Source organism: Sinohyriopsis cumingii, chromosome 14, assembly GCF_028554795.1.
Source record: "Sinohyriopsis cumingii isolate HCF-2022 chromosome 14, ASM2855479v2, whole genome shotgun sequence".
NCBI classification, from domain to species: domain Eukaryota; kingdom Metazoa; phylum Mollusca; class Bivalvia; order Unionida; family Unionidae; genus Sinohyriopsis; species Sinohyriopsis cumingii.
This window is the reverse complement of record NC_142974.1, coordinates 120,743,414-120,771,291: the sequence shown is the minus strand read 5'-3', so window position 1 is coordinate 120,771,291 and position 27,878 is coordinate 120,743,414. Positions and strand designations below refer to the sequence as shown.

General features: G+C 35.6%; 1 protein-coding gene across 1 annotated transcript in view; it reads right to left on the bottom strand.

Moving 5' to 3' along the window:
- LOC149784717 (uncharacterized) overlaps positions 1-27,878 on the bottom strand; it is a 172,569-nt gene that overhangs the window by 9,253 nt on the left and 135,438 nt on the right. Inside the window, exons 25-26 of the mRNA XM_089933038.1 lie at positions 20,805-20,907; positions 15,195-15,322 (exon numbers count right to left, since the gene is read on the bottom strand). Coding sequence (XP_089789164.1) covers positions 15,195-15,322; positions 20,805-20,907 — 231 coding nt within the window. The remainder of the gene's footprint in view (positions 1-15,194; positions 15,323-20,804; positions 20,908-27,878) is intronic.

Sequence of the window (27,878 nt, the reverse complement as noted above, 5' to 3'; positions counted from 1 at the left end):
ATAAATTAATAATAATAACAATAACTTTATTTTGAGAGGATAACACAATTAGTTGCATGGAATATTTTGAGAGGATAACACAATTAGTTGCATGGAACTAATCCTCCTTTTGGCCATCTATCATTTGTGATCAGCATACAAACCACAAACAAACAATATCAAAGTTTATACAACAAGCACCCATTAATAATAATCTAGATTGCACACAGAATAATGATAGTGATAAGAAAATGTTTATATTACATTGCAGGAACTAAAATGTCGTTGGATAAAATGTATTGATTCATTAGGGATATGCCTGCTGTTATGAATTATTAAAGAAGGTTATTCATAGTTTGGGTTCAAGAAACTTTAAATGAACCAGGTGACACAAATGGTGAGTGAATTGCATGGTAATTTTCACGTCAGCAATGGTCAAATACTACAAGAAACAACAGTGAGGTGTCATAAATAAAACAGGGAAAAAAGAAAAGAAAAGGAGAAAAGGGGCCAGTCATAGATTCTTTGGAAGTAAAATGATGCCCAAATTAATGCTAGATGATGATTCTGTAATACCCAGCCATGATGATATATTCAGAAAGTGATCCTATATATATAAATATGAGAAGAGGCAGATGTGTTTTGTACCACGTTGGTTGAAAACATTGGAAGTCACAAAGAGGTTGTTCATACGTGGATCTTGAAGAGTCCTTTCAAAGCAGAAAAGTATGTAGCAACTTGACCTGATTCTAAAGCTGCTTGAAGGATTTGTTGTTGTTGTAGTATGGTTTAACGCCATTTTTCAGCACAAGATAGGCTATACATGGCGGCCAGTATTAATGGTGGAATAAGAACCCGGAAAACCCCCGAAAAGAACCACTGACCCACGAGAAGCTACTGGCAAGCTTTCTCACATAACCACATTGGCCGAATCCAAGACTCTAACCAATGCAGACAGAGGTGATATGGCAGTGATCCATAACGGCAAGTGCTTTAGACCACTCGGCCACTCGGGGCCCCTGCTTGAAGGATGGATGGTCTTTATATATATATATATATATATATATATATATATATATATATATATATATATATATATATATATATATATATATATATATATATATATATATATATATATATGTATATATATATGGTAGCAAATTATCCTTGTATTGACTCAACTCAAAGGTTCAAAGGTACTTCACTTTATTCTTCATACTGTTAATTTCCTCTTCATGGATTAGGCAGCTGATCACTGCTTAACTTAGATCACATTTCATGGTTTTATTGGTTTTATGGGACTTCTAGTTTTACTGTAATATTTTAAAGTTATATTTTTTTTATGCTTTGTATTTTCTTTTCAAAGATCCATGTACTTTTCATAGCTTAGTTTGTTGGTCCTACAGTTGTGCAGTTACTTGATTAAGTAACTTATTTTTCTGAATTAGGGCTATAATAGTTTTTTCTGTCAAGTGATTTCCCCTCATGGATCAATTTGTTGAAATTATCCAATGAGACTGAAAGAGACGGTTTGCATATACGCCCTAAGATACAGATTTGAAAGCTAAGTTCAGATGTCTAAGAAGTAACCATGGAAACTAAGTCAAAACAATGAATCTATTGTTACATTTCAAAGTTTGTGTTCACTGATAAAGGATGTCTGTTCCTTTCACACTGAGAAATACATGACAATCTCGGATCTTCAATGTCTGTTGAAAGCTGTGATTACAGGAGAAGAGGCAGATGTGTACCATGTTGGTTATACCAGTGAAAGTTCCGAAGAGCTTGTTCCCACTTGGAGCCTTTCATAGCAACGAAGTATGTAGCAAGTTGACCAGATTCCAAAGTTGCTTGAAGGATGGATGCTTTTTATTGATTCAGAGATGGATCATCTGTATTGACTATGCTATCAATGGATATTGTAAGTGGTAAAATGCCACCATTACTTTTTAAGGTAGAGAGAGCTCAGAGACAAAAGCTAGAAAGCATCAAATCTTCTACAGACATCATGTGATCAAAGTAGACAATGCATGTGATAGTGAAACTTTACAAATGGACAAGTGGAATGATGTAATAGTCTTCTGTACCGGGTTTGATGACTGAGCAGCTGAGAAGTCTATCTATGCTGGGATACAGTCAGAATGCATGCATTTGCTATGTCTAACACGTATTGTCTTGGGTTATAAGACAGTGGCAATAACCCCAGGATCAAAGGGGCAAGGCTCCATTTAACAGAGTGAGTTGTCTTAGCTTTATGATAGTTAATTCCAAGTATTATGAAAAGCCATCATGCCGTTTTGGAAATAAGAGCCTAAAGCTAAAATTAATAACATAATCTTAAGTTTAATGTCATAAATGTCATGTGTGTGTTGTGAAATGGACTGTCATATTTCATAATGTTCAATTTCAAGCATGATGAAAAACATACATGGGGCCTATGAAATATTAGCAAATGAAACATCAAAAAAGAAACCAACACAAATTTTCTATCACTGAAATCCAGTTCCCTCCTTGCAAATGAAATGAGGTGAATAATCATTTCAAAGAACACATTGTTTCACTGAACACAGGTAGAATGAAAACTAAACTCTGGAATGGTACTGAACACAGGTATTATAAAAGACCACCAAACATATTTTTCTATAAAACCATTAAAATGCAATGACAGTGACAGATCAGTCATCATGGGCATTAATTTTCGCAAGAGAACATCTGTTTCAGTGTGAAATAGATTAGCTCTTTTATAGTCAAACTTAAACCACCTAGAAATCGTAGCTGTCAATATACTAGAGGTACCTTCGAAAGGAAGATAGGTTTCTGGCCATTTTGTTTACCTTTGATTTAGCCAAGTACCAGAAATAAAAGACATTTAAGTCCAATGCCAAAGTCACTTTCTTCACTTTGAAAATCATCATTTTTTACTAAGATAGATAGTATGAAATATTATGTCTGGTGTGGCACTGATCGCAAGTAAAATACAAATAAACCCTGGTGTGTCAATGAACACAAATAGAATGAAAAATAAAGTCTGGTGTGGTACTGAACACTGGTATAATAACCAATAAAGTCTGGTGTGGTATTGAACACGGGTATAACGAAAAATAAAATCTGGTGAGACCACTAAAATTACTGTTCTATGAAATGAATTAAAGGAAAATTAAGGCCCAAGATCCATCAACAGAATGACCTTCCTGATCTTTGATTTTCGTAACGAAAATACATGTTTTAGAGAGAGATGGATTAGCTCTTTTATTATCAAACTTTAAAATCAACCTAGAAATTGTTGCCGTCAAGATACCATAGCTACCAAAACCAAGGAAGAAACATTTCTTGCTATTTTTTCCGATTTGATTTAACCAAGTATAACAAAGAAATAGAACAAGTACAATTCATTTGTCACTTTCTACACTTGGAATATTGTACTGCTTTGACATGACTAATGAATATCAAAACTGGGAGGAAGTCAATTCAATCATACTATAACAGCATTATTTATTACATAATTAAAATTTGCTTTTGGTCCCAAAAGAAACTTTTAATAGCAGTAATACAGTATCTGTTTTTACTACATCAGTCACTTTTCTAACACTGAGGGAGGCTGAAGGCTCCTTAAGAGCTGCCAGAGTTAATAGCTACTATCAATTTTCAACTAATACTGAAGGTACTATTCTCTAAAGAAGTCTCATTGAGAGGTCAAAGGATGGTTTATATAAAAACAAAAACAAAAACATTAATGGTTTCACTTGAGCATTGATTGGGGGAGACTGATATTTAGAGATTACATCAACTTTTAAGTTCTCACAGATGTGGGTCTGACCGCAAAGTAGAGTATTTGAAAAGGCTGCTATATAGCACTTAATGGTTGATGCTGAACCATCATTTCTTTGAAAAGCAAGAGATAGGGTCATCATAAATCTGGTCTTCATGCCTTAATGAAGCTATCTGACAGATTTAAAGAACTTCAATTGGCTTGCATATCCAACTGTATTGGCATCTCCTCCACTCATTGTAAAGATTGTTGGTGTTGTTGTTATTAGTTAAACACCATCTTACATCACACACATCGCTGCCATTTTATCTGGTGGAAGAAGAACCTGGAAAAAACTATAGAAGAATCGCCAACCCATGGGATGCTACTGGAAAGCTTTTCACATACCAACGTTGGCCAAGGCCGAGACTCAAACCCTTGTGGGGCAGATTCTAGATGTGGGTGGGTGGTTCTTAATGGGGGTTTCCCAGTTCTTTCCTTCACCTGTACTGGTGGCTATATAGCTGCCTAAAAATGGCGTTAAACCCACAACATCAACAACAATCGTTAATATGAGTTGAGAAGATACCAACACGGTCAGGGCTTTAATCCCATTAGTTCATTAAAACTGTTTAATATCATGTCCTCATTGGGGCAATACAGGACTGTCTGTACTTCTCTTCCTCCAAGGAGAGGCAGATGGAAATCCCTCTTGATGCAGAAGCAAATGATGGGTAGACTCCCTTCCATTCCTTGAAAGATGAGCTGCATGAGGGGATGGTAAGAAGTATGAATTGCACTGACTGCTAATCCGTGCATCACTTTCTTTAAAGGCAAGTATTACTTGTTGGTCTTGGTCATGGAACTATAACGTATTATACTGGCAAAAACAAATGCTTAACTGCATTCATCATAATGCCCAGTGACTAGTCCCCATAGCTTGTTATCCAGTGCCTAGACCAGGAGTCCAGTGACACAAGCCAAATGACATATACATGTCACCATGGGGACCTGCACCCAGTAATTGCACCTGGTCAGCAGTGTCCTGTACTGAGGGCCTATTTTTTTCAAGGGTTTCTAGTTCTATAGTATAATTTCCCTTGCAAATTTCTCTCTCTATTTTTACTTATTTTATTACTGCATATACATGAATAACAGCAGAAGAAAAATATATCAGTACTAACTTCAAAGCGATGCTCATTCACATGATGACAACCAGTATCATATGTCTACGATCCACCCAAGGTTATCCAATTTAATGCTTTGTTCCTTATTTTAGGAATATGGCTAAATAAACAAACAAAAAAATGTAAAATGTAATACACTTATAATCAATTTAAAGATTTGCATTTTATCTTGTCAAAAAGCTCAAGTACTTTACAAAACAGGCATTTTTTGTCAAATTCAATGATATTTCATGGCAACCCCTCAAATTTATGGTAATTTTAAGATCAGGTGACAACGATCATCAAAAGGATAAACATAACATTCTGGAAGAAAGGGTGCTGGAACTTGTTTTGGAGTGTTAGTGATTTCCTTAAAGAGGGAAATGTACAACGTCCATAATGGGATAAGCACATTGCTTACATCAGAGGGGACCCCGAGTGGCCGAGTGGTCTAAAGCGCTCACCGTTAAGGATCACTGCCATCTCACCTCTGTGTGTTCGAGTCTCGGAGTCGGCTATTGTGGTTATGTGAGAAATCTTGCCAGAAGCTTCTCGTGTGTCGGTGGTTCTTTCCGGGGTTTTTCCGGATTCTTCCTCCACCATTTATACTGGCCGCCATGTATAGCCTATCTTGTGCTAAAAAATGGTGTTAAACCCTACAACAACAACAACTTACATCGGAAAGTGCCACTTTTGCCAGTTAGTAACTTTCTTATGCTGGGATGTGCTGTTGATCCTCACTGGGATTAGCATAGTGGTGGCTTACAGACTGAAGTGCCACTGTTCCTCCCTAATAATTTGTCTCTTAAGAAATGTTTAACAATCTATCTACAAAATATTTAAATTTGTAAGTACCTGTATTAATAGAAATGGTGTCAAGACGTAGGTCAACTCTGGAGAGGAAGCCTACATTATAAATGTTATACTAGATGAAAAGATGTGCAGGTCTAGGATCAATTGACAGGGTTCATACCTATCAGGAGAGCTGAAATTCAATGACTTTTCAATGACAAGTTTTCAGTTTTCAATAACTACTGATGATATCAAGTGTTCTGCTTCAGTTACTAATTTAAATACAAGAAACAAATATGAAACAACAGAGAAATAAGTGAATGTAACACCATTTTGCAGCACAAGATAGGCTATACATGGTGGCCAGTATAAATGGTGGAGGAAGAAGCCATGAAAACCCCAGAAAGAACCATCAACCCATGAGAAGCTACCGGCAAGCTTTCCCACATACCCACATTGGCCGAGGCCAAGACTAGAACCTATGTAGACAGAGGCCAGATAGCAGTGATCAGTAATGGCAACACTATAGACCACTTGGCCACTCGGTGCCGCTAAATGTAATATGGAAGGGAAATTATATTTAAAATGTGTGTGTGTGATTAGGATTTTTAACGTAACTTTAACTATTTTCAGTCATATAGCTATGATGTCTGCAGTGTGGTAGTTTCTAAAACTAACACTGATAAAACTTATGGTTTGCCAATTCAAGATATAAATGAATAAAAATGTATTAAGCTAGTCTTTTAACTTACGTTCAGTGATGCAGGTCGCTATTTATAGATTTCAATAAATAACTAACAAATGTTGATAATGAATACCCAATAATAATTAAAATTAATAATACACATTCTTTAGGACTAAAATTAGAAGTGACTGTACACTGGCTGCAGCTAATACTGAAAGAATAGTTGAGGTAGCTGTATTTAAGCAACAGTAACATTTCTCCCTTTTCGCCAAGTAACCATCCAAAAAATCTGGCCTGCGCCACTAAACAACTGCTCTCTCGAAACGCTTGAAGCTGGTGCAGACGAATACCGTTTAGCTAATTTGGCAAAGTAGGGGAACTGAAACCTGTGAGTGCTCCACCAGCTGTATATGTCTTCTTCTCGTGGCAACTGAAGGCTGGCAGATACAATTCAAACATCGCGTCAATGGCGTCATCCAAGTGAGTTATTGTGTTGATGGTATGGACAGGTTCATCACAGACCACATAAAACAGATCCCGGAGACGTCATGTTGATGGTCCAGTGGCGTTTGTTTCAATTTCAGTTTTTCTTTTTTGGGTCAGGGGTTCCTCCTGCTTGTCAGCTAATGCAACTATGATGCATTCTGCTCTAAGCCATTCTTTGGATCTTGTCACAAGTAATTCTTCGCTGGATAGGCGATGTTTGAATCGTGGATCCAAATGGTGACCAAGACAAGCTTCTTGTTGCTGGCAACATCTGCAAAGCGTATGTTTAGTGACGTCAACATATCATGGTGCATTGTCTGAATACCTTGATTTGCTTCATGCTCTCAAGCCAGCCACATTTAGAGCTTTTTCAGCATAGGAAGAATGACAGATACTGATGTTTCGCTATCAATTACTTCCATGTTAATGTGCTCGAATAGACCTAAAGTGTCCATAATATTGTTAATCAAGACCAAATGGTGAGCTGTTATGCTAGGCAGGTATTAGAGAGTAGTGTAAGCCCCCAATACTTGTTTCTGTTCATATAATGAAATCATCATATTGCATGTAGAACTTCAGCATGTCTAGACATCCTGGACGAGTTTCTTATGGGCAATGCTAAAATTTTCCTGCTGCTCTATGAGCTGCTGTTGTGCCAAGATGGAGTGCCGGAACTTGCTAAAAAATTGAATGTGAAATCACCAAAACATCTTTGACAGCTCATTGTAACAGAAGGTCATCACTGACAACGAGCTGCATCATTTGTGCAAACAGCTGATGCTGTCAACTTCAGCCAGACATATTGCTTTAACCATGTTTATACCTCCGAAACGCAGAAGAACATGGATCTGAGTTTTGGAAATGTTGTATTCCTCGCATAATTTGTCCAGTTTGCTCGCCAAATATTATCCTATGTGTGATTCATCGAGAGGCATTGATGCTAAAATTACGTGTTTCCGCTGCAAGTCTTTTGTCGGCCAGTGTGCCGTAAGAGGCAACAAGGCTACATCAATGAATGGGTCTGACCACGAATCAGAGGTCAAACTAAGGTCAGAGTGGGCAGAAAGTAAATCACGCACCTTGGTTTTTATGTATGTCAGGTATCAAAAATGTGGCAAAGAACTTCCGTCTTGGAATATTATTGCGCGGTTCTGCCTTGGCCATCAGTAGGGCTGTCAACGGATGCCCGGGTAATTGGGTACCTTACCGTAGTGAAAAACGCGGGTATTGAAAATAATGACGAGTACCCGTTCACAAAAATAATTTGTTGACAACACTATCAAAATATCATATATCATCAGCAGTACGCTGGTCTGAGTTGCAGCTCCAGTCTATATTTAGGAGTAGGACCACCCGTTATGCATCAGCGGCCCACTACTAAATGGCTGATGCACGCTGGGCTGTGCAAACGGCTTCACAGTTCAAAGCAATACTAATGTTTTATAATTTAACATTGTAATATTTTGCTTACTTAAGTGTAAACCTCCTTTTAGTATTGAAGTTCTCAACCGGAAGTTGATTTTCACCGCCATTCGCCATGAGTAATAAATAACAAAACACGCTGTGGAAGTTGATGAAAGTTTATTAATAAGTGAAACAACATGGTAATATTAATTCATTATTATTGACATATCAAACAAAATATTATAGCACAATTTATAATAGACAATTTGAAGTACAACAGGAAAACAAATTATGTTCGTCGACAGACTATCAGCCGTCTCCCACTGGGTGTGGGTAAAGTGCGAATTGGTAAAATGCGAAAAAGAGAATGTGAAATAGTGGATGAAGTGTGGTAAACAACATGCAAAATGATGTAAAGAGTCCGTTCGTTTCGTCACAATACAACAATCCAGGTTTATAAAAATCTGACAGTTGGGTAACTAGGGTTGCACATGTCTTTCATGTTCTAACGGGTACCCCGTTACCCTTTAAACGGCGCAATGGGTACCCGGGTGAAGTTTTCCGAGGTTTTCGACAGCCCTAAACATCAAATGTAAAAATCCAATGTCTTCAACGATGGAACATGGTTGCACATCTACTGCCATGAGCTCTGCAATAGCTTTGTGCCAACTAATAGCTCTCGGGTCGTCAAATGCAAATGGCTGCTTCTGGTTCAGCAAGGCGTCAATAGTCAGAGCATGAGGAGTTGCTGCAGCTACTGAGGTTAACTGTGCAGCATCCTTTTCTTTTTTATCTGCCAGAAACAAGCTATGCCGATGATGTGCATGCAGCACAAGTGCTGGACAAGAATTGATGTTGTATAGTTTTTAGAATCCTTTCCACCTCTGGAAATGTATGCTTTATAAAGTGTATTTGCTTTGGACTTGTCGATTGCATTTACTTTGACGTAATTCCAGGCTAAACTTGAGTGTTTCGAGTTCGAAATTATGCATAATCTTAGTAGTATATTTAATAGTGTACAATCGCTAGTTAATATTAATACTCCAATCGATTAGCTCTCTTGAAACAATGCTTTAAATGAAGTAAGATAATACTAAGTTGTCCTCGTGGCTGAATGGATGCATGCACTATGCTGAGAGTCGCGCACTGAAACAGCTCAGCACCTGGGGTATCCAGGGGTAACGTCGCTGGAGCTGGCATGTCAATATCAGTGCTGCATAATACTTGTATGTCAGTGTTTAGCTCCTTCAGCATCCGACCGCTATTCGTTGATTAGCAGCATTGCAGTACTGGCTAAAGAACAGATAACTATAGTGAGTCATAGTTTCGTAGTAGTTGGAAAGTTCGCTAGCTATCTAATCTGCCTAGCTCTCTGCTAATGTGTATTTTGGAAGTTCAACAGCCACATGAGGCCTCATTGGCTGGTTGGCTACTGAGATTGGGATGAGTTCTTGATTGGTATTGATAATTTTTTGTGTGCAGACAAAAAGCAGTAGTTTACAGCAAATGTGTTAAAAAGTATTTACTTTTAAGAATATATTGTCTTTCAATTAACCCCCAAAACAAATGTTTGTTCCTGCAGAGGTGTCGGAAATGCTTAATCACTCATATTTGGATGCCAAATTTGTATCTGGGATGAAGAATCCTGCTTCAGCCACCTGCTTAGTGGGAAAATGTGTTGATCAATTAGATGTGCTGATATTTACAATGAAAGAATTCAGTGGCTGAAAGAGTACATCAAAAGAGCATGTTACAATAGCTGAGCGGCAAGTTTAAGGACTTTGACTGGTGGCTGGGTGGTAAAATGCACTAATATTTACAATGACAGAATTCAGTGGCTGAAAGACTCCTTGTAGCACATGTTGCCATTATGAGAGAACATCAAAATAATATGATGCAACAGCTGGACTGCAAGTTCAAGGGTTTCCACTACTGGCTGGGTTTGATGCCCCCCCCCCCCAGTTTAAAAAAGTGTTTTCATGTTGCTATGTTACCCCCTAAGGTATGCATGTGCGTTTCATTTTAAAATAGAATTTTGATCAAAAAATTTAAAATTTGTGATGGGCTATTTCTTTTCCCTAGTGTACCCGGTATTCTAAATGGCTGTTCATCCATCCTGGACTTCTATTGCCCAGCCGAATTCCCTTCCCTTTTCAATTTCAAGTAACCTTTGCTAAAGGTCTCCTAGGTCCTATGTGTGCTATATGTGTAGTGCTATTTTGTTTGTATGTTATAGATCTGTGTGCAAGGACATCATTGGTGTCAAATTTCCCTTCGAGTTTTCTTATATTTTGGTTTATTGTTTTAAGAGAGATAGGGGCAAAAATTAAATGCTTCTCCCTCCTCTCATATCTAAATTAATATTTTCAGTCCTAATTGTAATCTAAATAATTTGTATTTATAATTTCAGAACTTTACATTTAATTTAGATTTCTAATTGAAAGGGAAATGGTTGCAATTCTACTTTAGCAGAAAATAAATAAATCCTATTGTTTTAAAAGTGTGGTAATAGTGAGAAGTTTCCCGTATTTATGATTGTGGTAGACAGCCATGCCCTGTTTTAAAAAACCGCATTTATTTTATTTTTGTATGCTTCTCTTAAATTGTGGCATAGGCAAATCCCCCATTGTTATTGAATTGGCCAAACAATCGCCTGTATATTATTATTTTGAGAAATAAAGAAAAACTTTGGATTGGTTATTATTCTGTAGGTTATTAGGGTAACCATGCTTACTATGTTTTGCCCCGTCTTTGTATCATGTTTGTCCATTTCCTATGCATTGGTTTTTCTGAAACTCTTTCACATGCCTGTTCAATTGTATAGCGCCATGTGACTTAGCCCTGTGATGTATGTGCCTCATACTTTCCCCATGCGTAGGTTCCTTGTCCTTCTATATAACAATTGAATGTTAAAGGAGCATTCTTAGTTCCCTGGTGTTTATTGGTTTCCAGCTGGTGTTTTCTTAATGGATTATAATTCCTGGATTTTGTTAGAGTAATTTTTCGGGTGAGGGGTGAAGTGAAGGCTTCAGCCCATGCACTGACAGAACATATCCCTTTTTGGGCAGTAAACCGAAGCCCTCCCCATCCCCCCTTATTGATCGATTTGTTATTACTATTAGGTATCTTCTAAGTGTAATTATCCATGCTAGCCTTCATTTTTCTTTTCAAGGTACATGATTTTTTATATTTACAGTGACTGAAGTCAGAGACAGAAAGACCCGAGATGTACATGTGGTCATTTATAAAAATGCATCAAATAAACAAATTTAGCTTTCATTTCCGAGTGTAGCGGAATAAGTTGTGCAAGTGACCACATAATCGAGACATGTTGAGACTTAGACAAAATGCCATTCACAAAATTGGATAAGCATTTTGGGGTGAAATGGCAAACTGACGAAGATTGTAATGAGATTCAGAAGAGTACTAAATGTTGCTAGAACTGATAGTTTGGATGGGACACTAGCTAAGTGTAAGAAAGTGTTTGATGCCTAGCTTAGTGCTTGGAAAAAGACATTCTTTGGATTGACAAAATTCAGTCTCACTCTGATGAGCAAACAAGAGCTATTTTGGTGTTATAAAGAATGTAGACATTAAACTCAATTACAACCAATAGTCCTTATAGGTTGCATTATTATTTGGGAGGGGACTGCAGTTTTGCTGGTAGGACTCCTATTTTTACCAAAACAGGAGTCCTGGACTCCTAGTTTTCAAATCTTAGGAAGATCACTGTTCCTTAATTTCCACTATTCAATTCTGATTTGAAACTCAAGCCATCTCAAGGCGAATGTTATGACTGAATTTATATTGTGGAAATTTGTTTACATTGGCACCGATTATATCTACCGATACCGATTTACCAATTGTTCTAATAATCAGACCGATTATGAGTATGGTTGATTAATCACTACAGCTTTAATTGTAACCCAGATGATAACCATTGCCCTTTAGCCTCTATACTGTCTTTTCCAGCTGCTAATCCAGTGCTTTCACTTCAGGGATGCTGCCTGTATTATATCAAATGGGGAAGGGTACAACCTTGTTATAAAAATAAGGGGGAAGTCAAACAAGAAAAGGGAGAAGGAAATGGCCATAGTTCACTAGATACCTAACACTTCAACATCCATCTATATTTCTTTCAGAAATACTCTGCTAGAGTGCTGCTGAAGTTTAAGTCATTAAAATATGGTGCCTCTAGTTGTTCATGCATTCATCCATTGATTTTTGCTGAGCTTAATATGTTCGTCACCAGTGTAAAAACATTGTTCTGTGCCGAGATGCCCCTGCTGATGGGGCATATACTTAGCTAACTTACCCAGCTGTCTTTTGGATACTTTGGCTCCAAAATAAGATTTTTCACTAACATAAGCTCTGCCAAAGTTTCATTTCTATTTAAATCACGCTTTACTGGCTACTATGCCAGATTTGGTATCCATTCATAATTCTTTATGAGAATTTTTAAGTCTAATAATGACATAGTCTGCTTGTTCACACTGGTATTTCAATAAATAAAATACATTAACTTCCTAATTTTACTTTTAAATTATTTATTAAATTTATCTGAATCCTTACAAAGCTATATGTAGCTATGCCCGAGGTATTTTCAAAATGCATTTTTAAGGACAACTGTTCACTTTTTGGGGTTTGTCCTCATTATTACATATTTATGTTGATTTTTCCCACTCATAAACCTTAATATATTACGCCAAAAGCTGACTAAAATTAAAATTCAAAAATAGCATGAAGTCACAATTTGTCTGGACTTTGGGAATTTACAAACGTAAAAAATATACACACTTTTTATAGTACCAGAAATTAAATAAATGTGTGATATCCCTTCAAGTGAATTAAAAAGACAGTGAAACATGTATTCCTTTATTTTTCCCTATGTAGGATAATTTGGTTCCAAACCATCTCCAACTGTATGTTAGAATTCACCTGCCACTGATTTACACCGAAAACATAATCCCGGCGAATCAAAGCATATAAATCCGAGTTACAATTCACTGTTTCAATTGTACTCGTTCTTGTACCTGTAAACTGAGCAGTAAATGCACAGACATACTTTTAAACACTCCTTAAGAATAGGGAGGAGTTAATATGTGTGTAAGTTCATAGATTAGTGCTAACACTTGACAAATGATTAGTCCAGAAGTTTACACCTCTTATTAATTTGTTATATGGTGTGCCGATTTTGGTCAAAAGGTTGACATAAAATTGCGGTGTAACATATTTTTTTGCACTCAAAATGACATCAGTTCTGATTACATGTATGTCCCACTCAGTTCATAGCTCAATTTCTGTGAAAGCGCATCAGCTAAAATTCGTGCTTTTAACACTTGTCTAGCTCCAATAATCTGAGGTAATCATAGCTTTACAATAAATGACATCCTCATCGTCAGTCAGTAGGCCTCTTTGTTGAACTGAATCATCTAAGATGAACCACACTAGGATTCAGACCTTTTGGATTGTCTGGGTAGCCCTTATTTTAAACATTCATTTGTAAAACTTCCTTGATACAAGGTTCAAACTACGACATAATGTCTTGTACAGGACCCATTGTGGCAATTAAATTTAGTGAAGTTAAAGAGTGTTAATGACATCATGTGAAAAGGGCACTATGCATGATATCCTATTACTTCATGTGGGTTACGATAATAGTGGAAATGCTAGCATAATGATAGAAAATCAAACATACTTCCAGTCATCACACAACATAAAATAAATGACACGAATGTAAACTTTTCAATCTAAAATTCAATGACTTTCAATGACCTAGGGGAAATATCAATGACTTTCAAGGCCTTGAATTGAGGTGTTCATTTATCAATGACTTTCACTGACTTTTAATGACCATGGGAACCCTGACTGAGTTACACAAGTGACACATCAACTATATATTAAGCTAACTGCCCAAAACACAACATGCAACACAAAAAACGTTTTACACCAATATGTTTTCATTTATAAACAAATAAATTTCCAGTGATCTTATTAAGAAAGAGACTGAGACAAAGACCTTTCATTACAATGCTACTTATGTCCCCTACATGTAGCCTGTATAAATATTAACAAGTTCAAATAGTCTTATTAAGAAAACAAGAGATAGAGACACAAACTTTCGTGACACCACATTAAATGCCACTTATCGGTAGCTTGCTTAAAAATGTGTTACTGTGGATTCGTTTATACAGATGATTTCTGCAGAGGTAATTAAAAGCTAAATGTGGTCAGAGATAAACAACCACCACTATCTAGACTACTTAAATGACTGTCAGTAGCTAGCACGATTCTGTTCAAAGAGATCTATGTGTACTGTAGGAGAGTCTAGGAGGTTAATTTGAACAGGATAAATAAGGCAAAGTGGAAAAATCCAATTCCTCTGAAGCTAGGTAAACCAGCAATGAACGCTGAAGAAACAAAAGTTTGTACAGCTTGTTTCCTTTAATGTTTAAGGGGAACATTAATGAAACTTGCATCACTTTCAAGCCTTCTTGTGAACTACAAATAGCAGATAATATGTGACATCTGAATAAACTATCAGCAGTATTCCACTGTGCAATGGATTAAAAAGACAGAAATAATTTGTTTAAATTTAAAGGTAGTGTGATTCTAAGTATGTGAGTGTATACATAGACACACATATATTCATGTGCATTTAAGTACATGTGTGCGTGATGATGTGACAATTCTCAGTCTGCGAACTATTTTCTGTTTGAATTTATTTTAAATAATGGAAAAGGAAAACACATTTTAGTCTCTTTTATTCGAATTTGAATTGCAGTCAACTTTTAAGTTGATATGAGTACATAAATTTGTCTTATTTGGTTTAAGTGCTTTCTTTTAGTCATGCACACCAACTCTGCTAGATACCTCAATATACATCGAATTGTCAACACACACACCCCTCCCCTGAATTCAGTGTCCTTACCAAGATGGCATGTATTGTCACATCATCAAAAAGCTCTTTCTGCTGAATGTACATCATTACGACCCTAATATCAAGATCCTTCATCAGCTCTGGCAAGCATCGATTCAGAACAGTCCTATGCAATTTTTCTGAAACAGTAAAAAGTTAAATTAATAGAGATCTACACTTATCTCATTTCTACTTGTATAATTATTTATGACCAGTGGGAGGGCTGCACTTGCCTCATTCCTAATTGTATAATTGTCTATGACCAACGGGAGGGCTATACTTGTCTCATTAATACTTGTATAATTATACATGACCAATTGAAGGGGTACACTTATATCAATCCTTCTTCAATAAATACCTGTGACCTATGGAAGAGCTTCACTTATCTCATCCTTTCCTGAATAATTATCAATGACCAATTCCTACTTGTATAACTCTATGACCAACGGCAGGTCTACACTTCTCTCATTGCTACTTGTAGAAATCTTGGACCAATAGGAAAGCTACATTTATCTCATTCCTAATTGTATAAATATGTGACCAATATGAAGGTTACACTTATCTCATTCCTATTTATATAAATCTGTGACCAATGGGAGGGTTACTCTTATCTCATTCCTACTTGTATAAATCTTTGACCAATACAAAGGCTACACTTATATAATTCTTACATGTATGATTCTATGACCAATACAAAGGCTACACTTATCTCATTCTTTCCTGTATACATCTGTGACCAATGGGAGGGCTACACTTATCTCATTCCTACTTGTATAAATATATATGACTAATGGGATGGCTGTCAGATGAGGTCTAATGTAAGCAGGTGCATATCACCCATTCCGTTTTTATATGCAAATGAGGCTTTAGTTGTCTGTTGAGCAGTAAGAGAAAATGAACAGCACTGGTGATTATTCCACAGGCTGTAAGCCCAGGTGCGCTTACCCTGTTAGTTGTAGTTGAACTTAGTTTTACTAGTAATCTGTTGGAATGCAATTAATATATTGTAGTTCCTAATTTTTATATTAAGACTTAATATTTTGCTAACATCATTACCACAAGAAAGATCAGCTTTCTCCTCCATTAAGGAACATTTTTTGTAATTTTGTGGTAGTGATAAAAATGTCTTAAATCAGCCTTGATTGTAAATTTCTGAAAAATCGAAATGATTTAATGGTTACAAGCAATTAATTATGTGCTAAGGAACCATCCTATGACTGGTGGTTTATTAAATATGAGACTAATAATAATGACGGTTGTTGTGGCTCAAATAACTGCTTGAAAAATTAACATATTTTTTACCACAAGTCTTTGTATTGTCAATTATAAGTAATTGCATGTTTGAAATTTAAACCATGTTCATTTAATTGCTGTCACTGCTAAATGTAAACTGGGATATCTCATCAAATGGAAACTGTATGCAAGGTACTGTAAGAGAATTTTCAAGAATGAGCTGCACAGCATATCATTTTCATCATTTCAAAGGTCTCTTTTTGGAAATAATGCATGTGTGTTTTGCCACTCTAACCATTCAAGTCTAGTAACTTTCTTCAGTTAAAATGTCTCCTTTTGGAAATATCGCTCATAGACTGCATGTTTATTTTTCTACGCAATCTATCAAAGTCTAGTACTTTTCACAATCCCATAGGTCTCCTTTTGAAATCTTTCACTGAATGCATGCGTGTTTTGTCCCTCTAATTTTGCTAATATTAGTACCACAAGAAAGATCAGCTTTCTCCTCCATTCAGAAAAACTGTTTTATAATTTTGGGATAGTGATAAAAATATCTTAAATCAGCCTTGATTGTAAATTTCTGAAAAATCAAAAATGATTTAATGGTCACAAGCAATTAATTATGTGCCAAGGAACCAGCCTATGACTGGTGGTTTGTTAAATACAAGACCTAAAATAATCACAGTTGTTGTGGCTAAATTAATTGCTAGAAAAATGAACATACTTTTTCTTCACAAGTATTTGTATTGTTAATTGTAAATAACAGTAGATGTTTGTTTTCCCACACTATCGATCAAAGTCTAGTTATTTTCATCATTTCAAAGGTCTCTTTTTGGATAGATCATTTATATAATTATTTTGCCACTCTAATCTTTAAAGTCTAGTAATTTTCAACATTTGAAATGTCTTCTTTTGAATATATCTTACACGGAATGCATGTGTGTTTTGTCACTCTAAACATTCAAATCTAGTATTTCTCATCCTTTCAAAGGTCATCTTTTCGATATATCATAGAATGTATATGTATTTTGCCACTCTAAACATCAACGTCCAGTAAGTTGGCTAACCATTAACATTACAATCTATGGGCATCAAATTGGTTGTCTCTGCCCATAGCAACATTTATACATAGTGGAAAATGACCCATTAACGAAGTACCCAACCACTTTCAGGTTTAATTAACTAAATGGGGGTGAGTTTGTTATTTTCAGAAAAAGTTTTACTTCCAATGCCAATTTTTGTCACGATATACAACAAAGGTATCCTTGGATAGCTCAATACAAATGGTGTGCAATACAGTCTTTCAAGCAAAGTGCAGGAGGATGTATATGATCTAGTTAGTTTGATTAAAAAAATCAGATCAGAAATATAGCTTTCAGAGTAGGACAAATCTCCTGTATTTTCATAACAACTCAGATTATAAATATGGCTTTCATAGTGGAAATATTTCAGGTAATAAGATGAAAGATAATCTTATTATTATTGTGTGGAACTCACTGATTATCAAACTTGTCCAAGATCTTTATAAGGGATGCATCAGAAATATGGTCTACGGAGTGGCAGCCAATTGAAAAGGTCACTTCATTTATATATATTGATCTCGCTCATTATCAAGCTCTTCTGAGATTTTGATTATATTGACCATTATTCTATGTTTTATTGAAACTGGATCAGAAATATGGACTCCAGATTGGTAACAAGTAATTGTTGGTGGTTATATGATGGATGATGTGTAACACATCATGCAAAATTGAGACAGGTATGTACAGTAAGGCTTTACAGTCAGCTAATTGAAAATGCATGCATAGTTGCATTAACAAAAGTTTAGTTGAACACTGCATCCAACTGAAATAAGGGCAGTAACTCTTGGAATAAATGATCCCAGAGGGACCTGATATTGTTCACATGGATAACATCTAATTAATAGCATTAAACGATCTGACGTTGATCAAGAAATCCGTTATTTGTTCAGGTTTCACCAATACTATTAAACCTGCAGGGATTGGGCCACTAATTCCCCATACAAAGCAAATTTTTAGCAAAATATGTTTTTCTCGAATACTTACCTGATTTGACAAATCCATCCCTCTCAAAGATGAATTCGTCTTTCTGTCTACGATATATAGACAACAGGCAATAACTCTTTTTCATTCTTCTGCTTAAATCTGAGTGGAACACTGTGTAACTGGATGCAAACAATGCGGGGAGGCTAGAAGTTTATTAAAGTAACGTGATCAGTTAAGTGTTCTAGGAGAAAAATAGGTAACTAATACATTGGCTCCTTTGAATACTTTTCAAAATCACATTAATGTTAGGTGAATATGTAATAGGCCGAGAGAATGTTCAGCATCCAATGTATATTAGAGGAAACCTCTGTGGGGAGAATACTAGATTCCCAATATGAAGGTTAACTGTTAATCTACTCTCTTAATTGCAAGCTGCAGTAGTGAGGGTGACATGAATGGATTACGTCTGGAAAGAAGAAATGAGATCTTCTTACCACATAAACTTTTTCATGCGAATGCAGAAAAAATTGTGTGTGTTCATCCAGAGGTTGTGCTGATGTCAACTAGGTCTGGTAACCACTTGTACATGCAGACTGAGCCTACCCAATCCAGAGTCTACTTGTGGAGCCAAGTCTTGATAAAAACTGGAGGAGGTTGACAAAAAGGTAGGCAGGGTCAACTGAGTCTATTCACTGACTCTCATGCCAAAGTCATTACTCTCAGGAAATAGGTTTCGTATGAAAGGTTCTTTATCAAAATCCTTGCTAAAGGCTTGAAATTGTTTTAATTCAGCCAAATAAGAACATTTCCACTTCAGAAACAAAATGGGTGATTCAGGTCGAACTAGATTCTGGAGAATGAATCAAAAAGTGTTTTGTTATGACCAAGCTCCTCCAGGTCATAAAGATGAAATCTGTCTGATATCATAGAACAGTAGCCCTTATTAGCATGCGGAGCCAACTTTTTCTTCTCAAATGACCAAAGAAAAAAGTCAGCTACCTGTGAGACAGACGCACTCAAAGGAATATTGTTTTTAATTTTGCACCAGATCCTGAAAACTCGCAATTTCCCTTCGTTGTCCTTTAAAGTGGAGGGCCTTCCAGCATTCATGCAGTTCTCTCCACAACTGATGGCTTGAATTATTTTTGCCACAAGACTGTCCTGACATGAGCCAAGCATGGAGAAAGCGTTCTGGGCAAGGATGGAATATGTGGGTCTGAGACTGTCTAAGAAGATTCAACCAAATTGGCATCTTTACGGGCATATCTATCGCTAGATCAAAGAGATCGTACATTCAGGATTTGTCCCAGTCGAGAGGCATAGTAAATATCATTTGGCACTTCTGGCCCCTCAATTTTGGTATACTCTTTGAACCAAGATTGGGGGGGGGGGGTAGGCAAAGGCGTACAGACCCTTCCAACTGAGAGAAAGAATATTGACGGAACAAGCCAAGGGATCTTGTACTGGGAAAATAAACGTGGGTAGTTTGTGATTTTCTACTTTTCAACTATAAGTAAACATATTAATGTTAATGAAATAAGTAATGAAAAAAAACATAGTCAATCCATGTAATAGTCAATGGGTGCATATCAGTTTAGAACTCTATATTTTATTCACTCTTCTGTAGAATGGTTCTCTGGCTGTAAAATAGTTGTTAGATACCTATACTTGGCATTATGTTATAAGAGAAAAAAGGCAATACCTCGAACAGAAATTCCAGGAGCTAGTTGATATGTCTGAAAACACATCTTCAGTTGATGAGTATTTGCCGACTTTCACAGCATTCCATGAAATACAACATTAGTAGTAGTGCTGATATTAGTGCATGCTTGATAGATAATCAAGATAATACGAATCATCATATACAACAGGACTACTTGTGCTAACAATATTGAATACCAGAAGGATGGACAAGATATGACCCATCAAATACAACAGGAGTAGTTGTGCTACCACTACTGCATGCCACACAGACAGATAAGCAAGGACAGTGGATTAAAATACAGCAGGACTAGTTGTGGTAACAATATTCCATGCCAACACAAATTCAGGAGGAAAAGAACCGCCAAATACAACAGCACTAGTTGTGCTGAAAATATATGCATGCAAGACTGACTGACAGGAGTGTACAATCCATAAAATACAACAGGGACAGTTATGCTAACAATATTGAATGCCAGAAGAATGGAAAAGATATTTCAAACCATCAAATACAGCAGGACTTTTTGTGCTAAGTATATTGCCTGCTAGACAGATGGACAAGAGAATATGATATATCCTATTCTCAACAAAATCTTTAGACATACCTTTCTTACTGGAAATAGAAGACACTTTTCTAGACATATCTTTCTCACTGGCAGTAGTGGACACTTTTTTGACATACCTTTCTTACTGGAAGTAGACGTCAAGTGTTTTATTGAGGTAATGTCTTTTTCAGATTCTTTGGACTCTGTTCCTGCCCTTTTGCCTTCAACGTCAGTCGGTATCTGATTAAACAAGATAAATATTTGTTACCAAAAAATGAAAGCGATCAGTTCATTAAAATGGTCACCGAACAAAGCAATTTTTATGGCCATTTTAAATAGGGTTACTCTAAGGAACGTTTATCCAACACATCTGAAATAGCAATAATATTATCTTTCAGTAACATTTGCATTTCTGGACAATAAAAAAAAAAAAAACATTTGGGGTTTCATGTGGCACCATTGCTTACCAAACAACTATAAGTCTTATCATGAAGCTACATGTAATACAGCATTCATATTCAACCGTGTAGCTAAATGTAATACAGCACTCCCATTTAAGTACAACACAATGCAATGCTGTAAGCATTAGCATGTAGCTAAATGTAATACAGCACTCCCATTTAAGTACAACACAATGCAATGCTGTAAGCATTAGCATGTAGCTAAATGTAATACAGCACTCCCATTTAAGTTCAACACTGCAATTGATATGCAACCTTTAACATGAACTACATGTAATAAAGCATTCCCGCTCAAGCACAACACCATGTAATGCTGTAAGCTTAAAAACAAAAATATTTATTGAAATTGATGAAATTAAGTAATGTTACAGACAGGAAACAAGTTTGCTCCTGAAATTGTAAAATGATTTACAGCCTTATTAGGGAATAAATATATAATTAACACATTCACAGACGCTAGTAAGTAACTAAGATGTGTTTTTTTTTTTCTTTTTCTAAACCAATATTTTTCCAAAAGTTGAACTTGGCTCGAGAGATTTAAAACCTTCCATTTAGCCACCCCAGTTGCATATGTAACGAGTTTGATGCAGATGAGGTACATATCGAGGCAGTCAGGCCAAAATGTATATTCCTATGCCATAACGAACGAGTTAATTCCCAGACTCAGAACAAAACACGTTTATGGTGTTGTATTTATCGCATTTTTAGCCACAACACATTCTTTTCAATTTTTGTATTTAATATTGTAAAAAATATGAATTAGACAATTTGTGTTTTATAAAACTGTACAACCCTTGAAAATGGTGATATACACTTTACCTTTGAATATTTCAAAAATATTGTATTGGACATATAATTGATTTAAACTGCAGTCACAGGCAAGTCGAATTTACCTTAGTTCTCTAAAGGAACATAGGTGTGGGACTAGTAAGTGTCTCTTTCTTCAGACATACTTACCAAATACACACATTCTACTTCCAAACAAATGTCATGACAATTTTCACAGATTGACAGTACTTAAATAAATTCAGTTTTATACAAAAGCTCATTATTTTACAATACTGTCAAGCTCTCTACTTTTATGTTTTCATTACAAGACATAATTGATGCATTCAAATTAAGGTAATAATGTAAGCATATACTTTAAACAAAACCAAGATTCAGTCTTGTTATAGAATACGGACTAGATATTTTAGAATCATTTGGATATTTTTTGCAAGAAAACTCTAAATAATATTGTTCTGTTTTCTTCTCTACATTTTCTACTAGAACAGTAGCATGGTTTTTAAAAGTAAGCAACCATGCCATTCACAGCATATGTTCCAGTAACGAAAAACATCTCAACAACAATATTGTTAACTAGATGTAATTCTTCTAACCTTGTATCATGTTCAAACAGCTACTGCTCTCTGTGATGTGTCTAAGTTGCCAATGTTTGTCAGTTTTTCAGTGTTATCTTCTGATTTACTAAACTAATTCTATTCCTTAGAAATATGAATACACAAACTGAAACTTCCTCAACTGAAATATGCTCCTTAAGAAATTCTGCAGGCCAAACTTTTGAAACTGAAATTATTTGTGGATAGATTTTGCCTTTCTAGATGACTTATATTTCTGGATATTTCTTCTTTGTGTCGTCAGTGCTTTAGCTGAGAAAGTCTTAAAGCAGGTGCTCGGTACAAAAGATTTTTTCCCCCTTTATTTCTTGAATCTTTTGGTTTAAGGTCTTTGCAACCAGAATTCGGCACTTTATGTAATTATAAAACTCGAATCAGATGCTGTAGTATTAGATACTGTCACTTAATTATGTTGTAATTTAGTAAAGATTATCTGGTTCTAGGTACAAACCACCTGGTTTCTTTAAAGTAATCAGTTATACACTACTTTAAGGGTTTAATTAAACAGGGGTGCGATTTTCACAGAAAGTGGAGGCCTTTATATCCTTGCCTTGAATCTTGACACGACTCACAGAGTCTATTTTATTTGTATGGATTTTTAACGATTACAATACAACATTTCAGCAGCAAAGTACCCGCTCTCTCCTTCTCAGGTGTAATGCGACTTTGCAGACAGCTTCATTGGACAATTCACTGTCAAAGATTCTGTCCAGGATAGTATTGTCTCTCTCATCTAACTCTAATATCTTGGCCAAGATACCATGGAATACACATAAACTGCTAATCCCCCAGTATCATCGGTAAAAAGCGACCATTTTCATCAAATATGACTTTTTTAAAATTACAAACATGTCTTGCCATTTTTTTATAATTTAAAATGTATAGCAATAAATCATTCCAGATATTTTATTAGTGGACACTTATTTAATATTTCAAATTGTACATGTAGTTCCAGGCTGTATATGCAGTACGGAAATTTTAGGTATGCGATATGGAATGACAGAATAAAGATCTGGATCGCACACCAGGTCAGCCACATAAGATATATATATATATATATATATATATATATATATATATATATATATAAAACAAGAAGTAAGGTAAATAGTCAAATTATACAGAATTCTTATATATGTATGGCATGGATATTATGCAATAGCCAGCAAGTATTGTCACTAGCTGTCTGTGACAAGTATGTCATATCTCTAATTTCATTTTAAATTTCCAATTCCAATACAACAGCAATATGCAAATGACTTGAAACAAGGACATCACATAAAAAGCATATATGCTAAAAAATTATGGGCTTTTTTGATTATTTAAGAAAATAAATTCAAAGAGTATGAAATATATTTTCTATATGTAAACATAAAAAACACATCCATACAATTATGAGATGATTTATTTGACAGATATCAAACATGAAACTACATTTTGTATTACTTAAAACCATATTCATCCATATATAAAGCAATATTTATAGTACAGAAAAGGTGACTGATTGTATGGTACTTCACTGATAAAACATCAGACTCGTTTGGTAGCAAATATAAAAATATAATATATTGAATATAAATAACACTGCTACCGCTACCAGTAACCAGCTCAATTTGTTTGCATTATTACTGCTACAGTACAATACTAAAAGTGATTGATACATTTGGATATGAAATTAATGTAGTAGTTAAAAATATTAATACAATTTCTGATACGTATCTTCTACAGATGTGATTGTTTTCTGTTCAAAGAATAAGACACCCCCACATAATTTTCTAAATAAATTGTAAAGTTTGGAAGGCTAGTCACAGCTCAGGCTGTTGTAGCATCCCCACCCCACCCAACATAAACATCTTCATTTGTCCATGATTTTATCATTATTTTATCTTGTTTAAAATATAAGTTAATACTGTCATAACAGAAAATATCAACACAATACAACTATGCAATAAAGCAAAATAAATAAATAAAAACAATATACAGTCCTATGTTTAGCTTTTCATAGGAAATATAAGACAGAAAAGTTTAATTTAAACTGGCATTCATAAAAACAATATTGTTAGATGAATTAGTCTGAAACAAACATTATAATACAGGTAGGCAATTATAAGGAACAAATACCTGGATTGTCTTTTGTTACATTGTTCATATAGATTTATTTGCCAATCCCTTTTGTTTTTCACTTTCACATGAATAAAACATGAATGAAGACAAGCTTTCCACATAACCTGGCTTTAGGATTGGACATACACTCATCATTGCCAATTCTTAGGAATTAAAACTGTAAATTATGGATTGGCCAAGACATATTACCTTTTGTGTACCACATACATTTGTATGACTCAAGACCAGTCAGGTTGTATTCCCTAGTGTCTGTTTCAAGAATTAATCCCCAGAAACATTCCATTACTGGATCTGTATTCAATGTATATACTGTATGAAAATGCTCACTTTTTTGTGGGCAACAAAAACAACTTGTTTGCACTTGCTACGAGCAAAAAACAATGAAAAGGATTATATATTATTTGCTAGTTCTTTTTATACTTTGACCTTCACAAAACTATTATATTTATGAAACTGAGATGAAATTTTAAATTTTGCTTCTTATCCCTAATGTAGGTGGAACAATGGATAAGGTAAATTCCATAATTTAAATGTCTTAATCACTCAGCAGAGAGAGAGAGAGAGAGAGAGAGAGATTCATAAGTTAGTTTCTTCACAGAATAATATAAACCACTATCAATTTCTGACTGCAGTTGTTTGATATCTGAGCACAAAGTAACAGCTCCTTTATAAGCATGCAATTCATTTCAATGTGAGTTGTAGGGCCCCAAGTACTATTACTCACAGAAGACACAAGACTGGGTTTTAGACATTAAAGCCTCACAAGCACCAGTTTGTTGCTTTGTGAAATATGGGTCATTATGAGAAAATGGAGACACCTGATGTACCTGCAGGTGATGATTGGTCAGTGAGCAATCAAATTGTTATTCCTAAGTTATACAGACAGTAAATGCATAGTCTACCCCAAAAAACCCCTTAAGCTGGTCATTGTGGTGTCACTAAGACTTATCACAAGATCCTGAATAATTTTTACTTGCCAAAAATTAAAAGTGATGTTTATAAGTACCATAGATCTTATCACACTTGTCAAATGGTAGGGAATCCCAATCAGAAGATATCTAAGGCACATCTGCAAACTATTCCTGCATTTGACCATTTGACAAGCCATTTAACAGAAAAATGTTAGACTGTCGGTTCTTTACCTAATACCAAGTCAAGCAACCAATACTTGTTGACCATAATGTGTGCGTCTCAAGATTTCCATTTTCTATTCCTTTGAAAAATATTAAAGCAAAAACTGTTCTAAAAGTTTAGGCAATGATTTTAACACTTGTTTGCCTCCCCAAATCTGTCTAGCAAATAGTATCCTTGATTATTTCCATCAACTTATGCATGATTTAGACATCCAACAGTTTAATTGTTCTATCTGTCACCCTGAAAGTAATGGGGCTAGCTCAAGACCGTCAGAAAACACTCTCACCTACCCAGGATACGTGTATACCATCATATTGAATCAAACCTTAAAAAGACAGCGATCAGTAAAATCCTGCATTGTATAATTATCGAGTAAGATCAGGAGAGTTTTTTTCCCATATTGGTATTTATCACCAAATGAAAGACCCCATTACTACCCTACAACAACAAAGACTGTCCAAAAACACCCTCGACTACCCAGGATACATGTAGGCAATTAAATAGAATAAAACCAAATAAAAAGACGGTGATTGTTAAAATTTTACCCTGTATAATTATCCAGCAAGTTCAGTAGAGTTTATTCTTTTGTTGATACTTGCTGAAAACTGTCCCAACACACACTCATAAACCCAGGATACATGTATACAGTTACAATGACTTATGAAATATGCAGTTTTGGTGCATTCTCTCTCTCTCTCTCTTTCTTTCTCTCTCTTTCTTTGATCATAGATAATTCACTAAACTACTTTCATACTGCAAAGAGCAGCACAATTAACAAGTCAGAACCATGCATCACTAAATTCATATGTCACAAATTCTTTAAAGCTTTTTTAAAATCTTTAATGTGACAAGGAACAACTGAATAATTAGAACCCATTGGTGCTATATTTATATTTTTAAAATTCTTGAACCAAATTATTAATTTTAATTGGTTTGATAATGGCACAGTGTATACCCCAGGGCTGTAAAATTGAGAGTAAAAGAAACCCTTGGGGTCAGAACTGGGGTCAAATAAAAATAGTGGAGGTAAAAAATATACTGAAAAAAATTTCATCTGACCCGTAAGTTTTCAGTTTGAAATAGGATACTGCAACTTGCACAACATACAGTAGTCCCCCTCTTGAACGGCCCCCCTGACCAGCGGCCACCCGCTCCTTACGGCCAGAATCCGTTGGCACCGATGAGTTTGTGTTCAAAAGTACCCCTCGCGAAAGGCCACCCGGCTAACGCGACCAGCGGCCAGCATATTAGTGTAAAATCATAAAATTTACCCCTCACAAGCGGCCGCATTTTATTTGAATATGTATCCAGAACCAGTATTGTATTCATAACGTGTGTTAAGTAATCCGATTTCTGTTTCCCGATTTCAGGTTTTCGTTACTGAAAGAAGTGTTGAGTAAAGTACATTTACCACTAAGGTTAATATTATATCATTTAAGCCTCACGGGTAGCCAAATTTATTCCATAAAAACCGAGAAAGACTCAAATTTTAATCCATACAAAAGGGTACGTACATGTAATCCAATTAGCCTTACTACTGTGTTATCATAAGATGTCCGGTTTAGTCACTCTGATAATTGTTAAGAAAACAATTATCGAACAGTAGAAACAGTTGAGAAGTGGCAGTATCGATGTACAATACCCAAGTCAGCAGGAAAATGGTTTAATGGCCTTTATGGCTTCCCTTAGTAAGATGTTGAGCTTGTTCACTTTGGTAATCAGTGGCTATTACTACTGACAATAATTGTCAAAATTACGAATCCTAGCGGCCGCGAGGTCAAATCTGCGTGATGTTAATGGTACATATCGAAGCCGTTTTGGCTTCTCTCACCTAGTTTCAAGAAATGTATAAATACAAATAGGGTACCAGACTGCCACTAACGAATCACGTGACAAGATCACTTCCTTTAAAAACACACGGCAATTTGTTCAGATGCATACAAAATTGTTTTATTAGTATTGTAGTTGGCAACATGAATAACTTTCTGCAAAAAGATCAACATGTCATCGAGGAAAATAAGAATTCTCAGTTTAGAGGAGAACGTGAAAGTAATTCAACTGACGGGAGGTGGGGGGGGGGTCGTCGAGGATCCTT